The sequence below is a fragment of the Daucus carota genome, chromosome 5 (genome assembly GCF_001625215.2).
Source record: "Daucus carota subsp. sativus chromosome 5, DH1 v3.0, whole genome shotgun sequence".
NCBI lineage: Eukaryota > Viridiplantae > Streptophyta > Magnoliopsida > Apiales > Apiaceae > Daucus > Daucus carota.
In genome coordinates, this window is record NC_030385.2 from 43,265,202 (window position 1) to 43,277,536 (window position 12,335).

Genomic DNA, 12,335 nt, shown 5'->3' on the forward strand with positions numbered 1-12,335 from the left:
TGTTCTTTATTTTCGGTGTATTTCCTTGTTTTTACGATCCACGAATTTTTAGTTTTGACACTATCAAACACAGCCAAACGGTGACGTTTTTTGCCCGTTAGAACAGGCTTATCTCATAAATAAACCCACTTCGATAAAAATAAATAAATTGAAATAAAGCGTATTGTGTGCGGATTATAGAAACAATCTCTCATTAATTGTAATTAATGATGGTCTGACCACGCATTATTAATTAATAAAAGTAGTAAAATTAAATAGAAAAGATTAAAAAATAGGGAAATTGTAGTAAAATTAAATATAAAAGATTAAAAAATAGCGAAATAGTAGTAAACTTTATGCAGAAGATTAAAAATTTAAATTATTTACAGAGGAAAAAAATTCCAAAACTATCATCATCAATTAGATACAGCCAGTCCCAGCTTACTCTCTCCCATCTCTCTCTCCCTCCCTCAGTCTCTCTGGTAAAAACACATCTCTCTGTCTCTCTGCTAAAAAACACAATCAGAAGAAGAAACGCCCATACTTTATCATCTAAATGTGCAGCTTTTACACTCTTATCTGATTATTTTGTTATATATAGTCACTGAAAAACCCCATTTTTTTATTTTTGTCAAGAAATATTCTGATCTGATCTCAAACCCCATTTTTCAAGAAAATAGAAAATATTGCATTTTTGGTGGGTTCCAGTATTTTGGGTTAGTGCTTCAACTTGAGTCTGATTTGTTATTTGTTTTATGTTTTATGTGAGTGGGTTTTGTTTTTTTCACTGCTTTTTATGTTTGTGTGTAATCATTGTTTGTGTTGTTTGCAGTTATATAGGGTATTATGTTTACTGAAGGCCTTGACAAATCTGCTCTTCGTTGGGTTAAAGAGGTAAGATTGTGATATTCATATGTCTGTATTGTGTGTATTATGTGGTTGATGGGTTTGTAAAATTTGGTCCAGTTTTATGATTTGGAAATTTTCATATTTGAGTCTCTCTCTCTCTCTCTCTCTGTCTGTCTGTCTGTGTGTGTGTGTGTGTAAGATTTGTTTATGCATATGTATTTGTGTGGATGATGTATTTTTTAAAATTTGGTGAAAATTTGTTATCTGGATGCAAAATTGTGTGACTTATGTGAATTTGTCAACTAGTGAAGGTACTGTGGTTTTTCCCTCTTAGAGTTGTGATATTTGAATTCGAATTGAATACAGGGTTCTCTGAATAACAAAAAAGAAGTTCCAATGTCAATGTCTAGTCAAAGACCTAGGATAGATCCTGTTACTACTGTCAGAACTGGTACTAGAGGTTTTGGGTTGCCTCCAACTTCGAAGTTCCGAAGTGGGCATTTACCGGATAGGATTCCAGTTTCAAGAACTATTCCGCGCCAGTATGATGACAGTAGATCAGAATCGGAAAATGATATGAGTACAGATTCAGAGGAGGGGGTTTATGGAGGGAGGTATTCTTTGGATTCGTCACCGCAGGATGATAGAGCATCTAGCAATGCAGCAGCTAGAAGGTATTTTAATCCTGCGGAAAGGAGGGTTCAGTATGGTAGTGATAGTGTGTATTCAGAGGATGTTAGTTCGTCAAGAGAAACGTTAGGAAGAGGGCGTGGGGTGGTGGTAGACAGGCTGATGAAGGGTGCAAATAGGTACCCTGTTGGAAGCAATGGCTACACCGAGGAAGAATCGTCAGATTCTGCGTGCAGCTCGGAATTCTCATCAACTCAAGTGCCAAGGAGTGATAAAGGGTTACCCGGTAGCAAGGCATATCTTTCCGAGGGATATGCTTCTAGTGTGCCTTCATGGATAAACAAGCAATCTGCCTCCAACAAGGTATACTCTGTTTAAGTTTGAATAAATACAACCACTGCATAAACATCTAAACCTTAGAATTTGATACTAGGTTAGCATTTCCCATTCATAATACCTAATTTCCTTAAATTTGTTTGAAAAAACGCCAATATAGATTTTTTTAAAAATATATTTTTGTAGCTTTTGGTGTGAGATATCAAATTGCATTGTTGGTGGCTTGAGCTCTGTAAGTATTGGTGTAACCATTTGTTTGTATTGTCAAAATGAAAGGGTGCAGAAATTTAGTGATTTTCATAAATCCTTTCTTTAAATTTCAGCTGTGTGTAGGTTCTTCAGTCTTTTCATATTCAAGAAATATCACGAATATTTTTATGTTGCAGATAGGCTTCTTTTGAATACATTTCGGTGTTTGATTAACAGCGTGTAAAATAGCAGGACAATATTCGTTTATTTGTCAAGATATTTAACTAAACTTTCTAGAAGTATGGCTTGTGGAAGTGAAGTGGTAATTCTGTATTTGTTATCGAGCTTTATATTCATAGATGCACTTGTGAAGCATAAGTATTTTTTTTTTTTATGCCAACACACAGCTTTTTACCACGAGAAATTTGCAGCATATTAATATGAAAAATTTGCAGAATCAGAAGCTTTCTGATGATGATAATCCAAGCGCACCTCCATTTTCTGATGCTGGTGGGGAGATCAAGCAAGAACCGAGCCCTGCCTCCAGCAGACCAAATGGCATGCCTTCTGCAGCAGTTGGTTCAGAAACAAAAACTACAACGGCTACTTTACAGAATAATATCCGCCAGGAGATGCCTAAAACGTCTGTGAGGTTTGTATTCTCTCTTGAAAATCAATATTAAAAGAGCTTTACAGTGGGAAGCATTTTAGTATGTATATGTTTTCTTTTTATTGTAAGCTGTATGAAGATATTGCTTGTGTTGTATTTTACAGGACTGCAGCAAGTGCAGAAAATGGTGTGCCTTCAGGTTCATTTCCAGCTCGGATTCCCACATTTCATGCAAGGTATAGCTTCTTATGATTCAAGCTAAACAAGTTGCATTTCACTAGTTGGTTGCAATTTTATTTACTTTATCTCTGCCGTTATTTTTGAATTCTATAAGGTTTATGTTGTATTTAAAATTTATTGTTTGTATACAGTGCGCTAGGTCCGTGGCATGCTGTAATAGCATATGATGCATGTGTTCGACTATGCCTTCATGCTTGGGCAAAGGGTTGCATGGAAGCACCAATGTTTCTTGAGAATGAATGTGCACTGTTGAGGAATACGTTTGGGTATGCATTTTTCAATAGTTATTATTCACTATGCCATTTGTCCAAACAAGCCATCCTTTCTTCGTTTCTATGCTTATCCAAAAATTCTTGACGATGATTTCAATATTTTATGAATTGCTGTTGTGATGTGTGAATGTTATTTATTGTTAATATTATCTGCATTCCTTGTATTTTTGTTTCACGTCCAGATTGCAGCAAGTCCTGCTGCAGTCAGAGGAGGAATTGTTGCTGTCCAAGCGTACTTCAGAACTCGCTGGTGAAGGAGCTATTCCCAAGCCCAAGAAAATGGTTGGGAAGATGAAGGTGCAAGGTAAGGTAGCGGGGTTATCTAGATTTATGTTCTGAGTTGCTATGTCTTGAATAATGGACCGTCTTCGTTGTGCAGTTCGCAAGGTCAAAATGTCGCTGGACCCCCCTACAGGATGCAGTTTTTCAAATGTGAGAGCACCAAAGCTTAAGTTGGAAGTTATAAAGGACCGCTTCTCCAATTTTCAGTCAACGGTCTCTTCTGGATGGCAAGCAGTCCGGAGTGTTCATTTTGCACCCAGGGTGGCTGGAAATGGCTCTTTTTCACGCCAAAGTTTAGCATATGTGCAGGCCAGCACACAATATCTGAAACAAGTATCTGGACTCCTAAAAACTGGTGTAGCAACTTTGAGAAGTAGTCCATCTTCCTATGAAGTTCAAGGTACATACATGGTTCCCATAAAATCCTTATCTCCATTAGAATATATATTCTATCCAAACTGTATATAAAAGGAGTTCCACCTTAGACTTTAATGTGAGATCAAATCTATCATGTCGCTTGCTATTGATCGAACCCTATACCTATAAATGATTGTTCTGATGTATTATGGAAATTCTTTGAAACGCAAGAATCAGAAAATTTTCCGTGGTGGAACAAAATATCCGCCGACTCCCCTTTCGTCATAGTGAAATGTCTCGAAAAAAATAAAAATAGTGGTTGGGAATGTTATAGTAGCCAAAGTCAAAGATAGAAATATAGAAGAGAAACAAACTCATTATATTAATATCTCTGAAAGTTTTATTCATTTTTTGACCACCAATTAATAAGACTCCATTTTGATGTGAAAGAATGAGGCTCTTGCTTATAACTACAACTCTCCTGATCATCTATTCCATGTTACTGTATGTTCCTATTTTTTAATCACACCTGTAATCCCCTCCGTATTTTCAGTCTCTCCAGGACACTGTTGTGCAACTTATTTGCGTCAACTTTATATATTAATGGTTTTGAAGTATTACAAAGGGATTAACTAATAATTAACAATCATGCTTCCGTTTGTGTGATTAGAAACATACTCCAGTTTGCTACGACTGAAAAGTTCAGCTGAAGAGGACGCCATTAGGATGCAACCTGGATCTGGTGAAACACATGTATTGTAAGTAGAATTTCTTTCTGCTATGAACATTTTGTTATAGCTCTATTGACATCAATGAACTAAACTCTAATGACCTTACAGTTTCCCGGATAGTCTAGGAGACGATTTGATTGTTGAAATCCAGGATTCCACTGGAAAATATTATGGTCGTGTTGTGGCTCAAGTTGCTGCCATCTCTGAAGATCCGGTAAAGTTTTTTCCTGCATCTTCAGGGAATGATTTGCACTTCTGTTGTTTTGATATTTATCACAGTTGGGGACTTGTTCTATGCAGGGTGACAAACTTCGGTGGTGGTCTATTTTTCGTGAGCCAGAACACGAACTTGTTGGAAAATTACAGCTTTTTATAAATTACTCAACAACTTTGGATGAGAATAGTCATCTTAAGGTGAGGCAATTTTAGGCTTCTTAACGATACATAAACTCATGAATAGTATCTGAATTACCTATTAGCAGGTCTGGTTAAACGTGGTCAAGCTGAAATTAGATCAGGTTTTAAACCTGTTTTAGAGTAAAGTTAGTGCAAGTTTTAATGCTGTTACTCCACTATTTAGTATTTACAGTTGAGATAAATGTCTAGATTACATAGTAAAGTTAGTGCAAGTTTTGATGCTGTTACTCCACTATTTAGTATTTACAGTTGAGATAAATGTCTAGATTACATTACTTGGATGGATAAAGAATATGACTCTCAAGTTATCACACTTCACATGATGAGAAAAATGAACCAAAAGGAGGTTTTATGTGGGTAAAAAGGATTATATATATATTTTGTAATAACACCTAAAATTTTAGACCTACGATTTTATATATACTGAAATTGAAATTTCCGTCAGAGACACTCCGGTGCATCAGTTCAATATTTTGGGGATGTGAGTATAATTGAATTACTACTACTTATCGCACCTCTCCTGGTCTCCTTTTAGGATGAATGCATGTGAATTCAGACAGACTTATTATGTTACTGCTGTTAAAATCAATGCCTTTTTTTGTAACTTATGTCAAGTAATATATTTATTTTTAATTTAAAATTGATATTCTTTTATTGCATCTATAAGACTTTATTTCTCCTGATATGGATTAGGTATTCTACAGTTGATCTTATCATCATTAATATTTAGAGCTCTTTTCTCTTTTGATCTAGTGTGGCTCTGTTGCTGAGACAGTAGCATATGATCTAGTACTGGAAGTTGCAATGAAAGATCAACATTTTCAGCAAAGGAATCTGTTAGTCCATGGTCCATGGAAGTGGCTGCTCATCGAATTTGCATCATATTTTGGAGTTTCTGATGCATACACTAAACTAAGGTACTCGGATGCTGCTTGGTTTTTCTTATTAGCGTGTTTCTTATAGCTGCATATTGTTTATCATAGCAGCGTATTTACCGAGGCAGTTTCTGATAATTAGACCTCTGATACATGTTTCAGATACCTCTCTTATGTGATGGATGTTGCCACGCCAACTGCAGACTGCCTTACTCTTGTGCATGATTTATTAATGCCCGTAGTACTGAAGGGAAACTGTAAGAGCACCCTAAGTCATCAAGAGGTAATCTTGTATCCATGCAAACAACTGTTATAGTAGTTTGATTTGAAGTGTTGTTATAGTGCAGCATATAGGCGATTTTTTTTAATGTTGTATCCAAATGCTCTGCGTTCTTAAACAAGTTACAAGCTTTTCCAATTCTTCATGTTATATACATGTTTGCCAGAACCGTATTCTGGGAGAAATTGAGGATCAGCTCGAACAAGTCTTTGCCCTTGCTTTTGAGAATTACAAGTCTCTAGATGAGTCAGCACCATCTGGGATGATGGATGTTTTCAGGCCTGCTACAGGGAGTGCAGCACCAGCGTTGGAGCCAGCTGTTAAATTGTACACGCTTCTACATGATATATTATCACCTGAAGCTCAAAACAAACTATACAGCTACTTTCAGGTACAAAAGATTACATATACACATACAATTGATTCCTGTTGTCAGATTTCTGCAATTGTTATAGCTTCTATATATAATCAGGCTGCTGCAAAAAAGAGAAGTAGAAGGCATTTGACAGATACAGATGAATATGTCAGCGGGAACAATGAAGGCATGCTGGCTGATGTTGTTTCTATTACAACTGCATATCAGAAAATGAAATCTCTTTGTATGAACATCAGGAATGAGATTTTTACTGATATAGAGATCCACAATCAACATATACTTCCCAGGTAACTTATATTCTCTTCAGTTTACTTCATGTGAATGTTAAAGATGAATAAATATTTTAAATTGTTGACCAGAACTTCACTATGTTTCAATAAATTCATTTTGTATCTTTAGTTATTAACACTTGATTTAGGAGGTGATACAATCATCTATTTTCTTTTAGCAAAATTTTGCTTCAGTGATTAAATGAAATGTTCAAGGCATATGTTATCAGCTTATATTATAATTTTTTGCATATAGCTTAATATTCTTACATAGTTATGTCGACCCTGGAAAGTGATAGTAATGTTTTTTCCTGTGGTTGCTAAAGTTCTCTCCCTCTCTTTTTTATTACTGCAGTTTTATAGACCTGCCCAATCTTTCGACAGCGATATATAGCGCAGAGTTATGCAACAGACTGCGTTCATTTCTCATTGCATGTCCACCATCAGGCCCTTCACCTCATGTAACTGAGCTTGTGATTGCAACCGCAGATTTTCAAAGGGATCTGTCTAGCTGGAATATCAAGTAAAATAGTTTTTGCATATATCTTTAAAATCCTAAAATATCTGCAACATGTCTACTAATTATCTTGTTATTTACCAGTCCTGTTAAAGGTGGAGTTGATGCAAAAGAACTGTTCCATTTGTACATCATGCTCTGGATTCAAGATAAGCGGCTTGCTTTGCTCGAGACATGCAAATTAGACAAGGTAAACTTGTCATGTTATCGATCATCAAAATTTTCAGTTTCATTCTGTGCATGGTTTCTAGTGTACAAAACAGCTGTTACCTCCTCTAGGTGTTTTTATTGAAGTAACATAGGAGAGGAAGGCTTGAGAATTTCTCACCTTGTGAAGTGTTGCTATCCTATATGTGAATATCGATTAAATGGTACCTCCTTGCAGGTTAAATGGTCTGGAGTCAGGACACAGTACTCAACAACTCCATTTGTAGATGAGATGTATGATCGTTTGCAAGAGATTTTAAATGATTATGGTGTCATTATTAGTCGCTGGCCAGAATATACTTTTGCTTTGGAGAATGTAAGTCAGTATGCTTCCTTAACCAAGTGTCTAATCTTTATGCTCTGTTGCTTAATGTGACTGTGCGTAGTATTAAAGGAGCATTGGCATTTAATGCATCTCTGGTTTTGTTTATACGAATACTACTGCTATTAATCCAAATTTTAGTTGATATCTGAAACAAGCAAGTAATCTTTCTTGATAGGCACAAATGTGTAACAGAAAGAGTTAAATAAAGAAAAAAGGGAATATGCTAAACTATGTTCTTTAACAGATACCTGTATCATAGTTACAATTTAGCTAGGGTAAGCATGTGGTTATAAGTTTCAATCTGGTATTTATTATTTTTAAAAAACAGGCTATTGCTGACATTGAGAAGGCAGTTGTTGAAGCCCTAGACAAACAGTACGCAGATGTTGTATCTCCATTGAAGGAGAACATGGCTCCCAAGAAATTTGGCCTCAAATATGTGCAGAAGCTAGCTAAACGATCTGTCGGTCTTTATGTGGTGCCTGAAGAGGTAAGCGTACTTCGGCAAAAGCTCACTAAACATACATATTCTGTGTATGATTCTGATAAGTTATATATATATATATATATATATATATATATATATATATATATATATATATATATATATATATATATATATATATATATATATATATATATATATTTATATATGTTTGTCTGCCCTCAAATTTGGTCATTAATGCAGCTTGGCATTCTGTTAAACTCAATGAAGAGGATGCTTGATGTTCTCCGCCCAAAAGTTGAGCATCAACTGAAGTCATGGGGTTCATGCATACCTGATGGAGGAAACACAGCTCCTGGAGAGCGTTTAAGTGAAGTGACAGTGATGCTTCGATCCAAGTTTAGGACTTATTTGCAAGCTGTTGTAGAAAAGCTTGCTGAAAATGTGAGTATCTTTCTAAATTCAACTGTTTTCCTGATATGGCATTAGTTCAATTTGCCAAATGTTAAGAACTTAAGATTTAGTATATTAGGTTATTGTATCATCTGCTAAAAAGTTTGATAAATAGTTGTTTTCTTAATTGAACTGGTAATCTTTCATTCTGGTAATAAGAATTGGTCGATCAAAGTTTAGAACTTATTTGCAAGCTTTTGTAGAAAAGCTTGTAGAATTTGCCATCCAAGAAATTAGATTACTATTTTAACTGCTAAAAAAGTTTGATCCATAGCTGTTTTTTTAATTGAACTGGTAAGCTTTTATTGTGGTAATAAGAGTTAATAGTTGTCAGGAACTGATAAGTTCTGACCTAGTTTCGTTACTATATTTGTTGTTTTCCAAGTTTATAAGTAAGATAACAGCTTTATAATAGAGAATTAGAGAAGAAATAGGCAGAAACGGAGATAAGCAACAGAGTTCAGATAGATCAGAATTAGATGAGAAGAGAAACTTGAAGAACAAGATAGATTTCTAGAGATCGAAACCCTAGAGAGAAGAGAGAGAGAATTGTGGAACAAGTTCCATTTTCATATATTCATCATGCATAATAGAAAATACAACTGAGTAGATCTATTTATAGACTCTACTAACTTGTAATGAAAGGACACAATTACCCTCACTACTACTACTATCCATGCTCATATGTCTATAGACTGCTACTTAAGCTGATTCCTGAAAACAGTTAACTAGTCTTGAACACATAATTGAAGGTCATCATTTGTAAATGACCTATTTGTATTCCATAGTCATTCAACTCTTGCCTTTTGTACATGCTGCAGCTGCACAGTGTTTGCATACTAACTAGAAATTCACTAATTTGCTGATATCATTTTTCATTTGTACTATTTGGATGTGTCATTATTGCCATTACTGGTTATTTATCGTTTTGCTAGTTATATAAATTTATCACTATACTCATTTTTATATTTTGCTTTTCTGTACTGACCTCGACATGTTTCACATGTTCCCAGACAAGGTTACAGAGCGGTACAAAACTGAAAAAGATTCTCCAAGATTCAAAGGAATGTGTAGGTGAAGCAGACGTAAGAAGCCGCATGCAACAACTAATAGAGCAGCTTTCAAATACTATAAATCATCTTCATAGTATTTTTGAAACACATGTATTTGTTGCTATATGTCGGGGTTACTGGGACCGGATGGGGCAGGTAAAAACTTACATTTTTAGTTTTTAACTAGCAGTTTTTCACAATAGTGTTACTCATTTGAGGTCTATTCTGCTACAGGATGTCCTAAGTTTCCTAGAGAACAGGAAAGAGAATAGGTCTTGGTACAAGGGTTCTCGCACTGCAGTATCTGTAAGAGCTTCTCCTTTACTTTTTTGTTCATTTTAATTACTTTTTACAACTACATACTGTTCCCAACTCCTAAGCCAGCAGATCATTAAGGTTTCCATAATTTAGGATAAGTATGCTTCTGTATACCTGTGAATGAAGTAGGTGTATCTTAAATCTTTTTGAATTTATATCCATATTTTGTTGTTAAAATTGTATTTCCATTTACCTTTTTTCCACCCGCCATATAGCTCGACCATATATATTATTTTTGCAAATATGTGATTTGTCAATATATATACATAGTAGTTTATAACCCGTGCGATGCAACTGTTACTTGTATTATTTGTTGTTCTAATATTTAATTTTATTTTGGAGATACTCTTATATTAGAAAAATATGTGTTTTAAAGTTAAATTAGATTTTTAAATAATTAATAAATGTGTATGGGTTATATATTTTTATTAAACAAGTTAAATAAGTATTTTTATTGGGCATGTTAAAAGCCTTATAAATAAGTAGGCCCGGTAGATATGTTTTGATGATGTTGTTTAAATGTGTTTCAGTTGCAATAAAAAACACTCATTAATTGATTAAAACATGTTATCATTTAGAAAGCCCAGGCCCCAATACCAGCTGACCAACCAAAACTAATAGTATAGTATAGATATGATATCCCCCACCAATTTTATTTTATTATCATTATTTTTTTGATATATTCTGGACAGTTCGTTCTAAATGATATGCTCAATATTTACTTGGCATTCTGTTTTAAATTAGTTTGTGATGCATGTTATGTTTCCATGTCTCAGATGAGGTATCAAACATGGATGTTTATAAATTTCAGTCTTGCGAGTATATTCCATGTCTGAGAGTCTAACTTTGTACTTGAAGTGAAATTAAAGATTCAGAGTAATATAGGATTATGCAGTATACTTGGGACAAATTGCTTTGATTGTAATTCTCTATATCTATTTTATTTGATTTGTTGTGTAAGTGACATGATGTATATAAACTAGGGTATATCATATGTTGTGATGTTACAAGTGTCACCCATTTGGGCAAAAAGAAGCCTATTCTTCTGGAAACTGTGCAAGTTAATCGGCAATGCATTAAAACAAACTTCAAGTGAATTCAGTGAAAAAATATTTAAAAACTTGTATTGGATATAATTGGTGACCTAGCCGTCTATAATTCACTGTGTGCTAAGTACATCTCAGCTTCGCCTTCTATAATAAGCAAGAATTTATATAGGATTAGGCAGTATACTTGGGATTGGGCAGTAATATAGGATTAGGCAGTATACTTGGGACAAATTGCTTTGATTTTAATTCTCTATATCTATGCTATTTGATCTGTTGTGTAAATGACATGATGTATATAGACTAGGTTATATCATATGTTGTGATGTTACAAGTGTCACCCATTTGGGCAAAAAGAAGCCTATTCTTCTGGAAACTGTGCAAGTTAATCGGCAATGCATTAAAACAAACTTTAAATAAATTCAGTGAAAAAATATTTAAAAACTTGTATTGGATATAATTGGTGACCTAGACGTCTATAATTCACTGTGTGCTACATCTCAGCTTGGCCTTCTATAATAAGCAAGAATTTATATCCTATACCTCGAGTCTCAAGTCCACACGCCTTCCTGTGTTGCTTACTTCGCCTCCGGTTTATCAATTATTTATTGCTTGCAGATCCTGGATGATACTTTTGCATCTCAGCTGCAGCAGCTGCTGGGAAATGCCCTTCAAGAGAAAGACATAGAACCTCCTAGATCAATCATCGAAGTGCGCTCGATGCTATGCAAAGACACTGCCAGTCAGAAGGGAAATACTTACTATTATTAGCAGAATTTTTTTTTTATGTTGTAAATAGTAGATAAACGGGAGGCTGGGACGACATGTCCTGATACAAGTTTTCCGGATGCAAAGACGTTTCTTGGTCGGCCTCACCATTCATGTTGGCTTGTTGAATAGATGACCAGGAATAACCATGCCATTTCCAGTTACCGCCAATCAAAATTTTGTCCAAGGATAGATACATCGAGTTCCCAGATTCACCTAAAGCATTTTTCCTTTTTTCCCAACTACATTTCATATAGAAGCTAGTTCACTGACTTTTATTCTAATATATATGCGACGACAATATTTTAGTCTTGTGGTTGTAGACTTGTATTCTTCTTGATACCGCATCTAGTTCATAAGTAATTTTACAGATATTTTAAATAGTTGAAAAGCTAGAAATCTCGTCACGCTTGTAAATGTGGTTGGCTGTGGGGCAAGGGCACAAGTGACTTCAGAAACATTTTCAAAGAGCTAACTTGTTATGAAGCACCATTGTTGTATACTTATATAGC

At 34.9% G+C, this 12,335-nt stretch overlaps 1 protein-coding gene across 1 annotated transcript; it reads left to right on the forward strand.

Moving 5' to 3' along the window:
- The first annotated feature begins 411 nt into the window (after positions 1-411).
- LOC108222797 (uncharacterized) lies at positions 412-12,135 on the forward strand. The gene is made up of 23 exons (XM_017396709.2): positions 412-695; positions 812-873; positions 1,195-1,821; positions 2,439-2,635; positions 2,758-2,829; positions 2,965-3,099; positions 3,288-3,409; positions 3,485-3,787; positions 4,415-4,502; positions 4,584-4,689; positions 4,776-4,889; positions 5,646-5,809; positions 5,930-6,050; positions 6,214-6,438; positions 6,520-6,710; positions 7,048-7,215; positions 7,294-7,399; positions 7,595-7,732; positions 8,070-8,231; positions 8,430-8,630; positions 9,653-9,847; positions 9,926-9,997; positions 11,674-12,135. The coding sequence occupies exons 2-23, from the start codon at positions 826-828 to the stop codon at positions 11,824-11,826; spliced, it is 3,708 nt and encodes a 1,235-aa protein (XP_017252198.1). The 5' UTR covers positions 412-695; positions 812-825; the 3' UTR covers positions 11,827-12,135.
- The last annotated feature ends 200 nt before the right edge of the window (positions 12,136-12,335 follow it).

Coding starts and splice junctions, on each gene's coding strand:
- LOC108222797 (XM_017396709.2), top strand. CDS start 826: ATGTTTACTGAAGGCCTTGACAAATCTGCTCTTCGTTGGGTTAAAGAG. Junction 1,822..2,438: donor AGCAATCTGCCTCCAACAAG/GTATACTCTGTT, acceptor AAAAATTTGCAG/AATCAGAAGCTTTCTGATGA. Junction 5,810..5,929: donor GATGCATACACTAAACTAAG/GTACTCGGATGC, acceptor TACATGTTTCAG/ATACCTCTCTTATGTGATGG.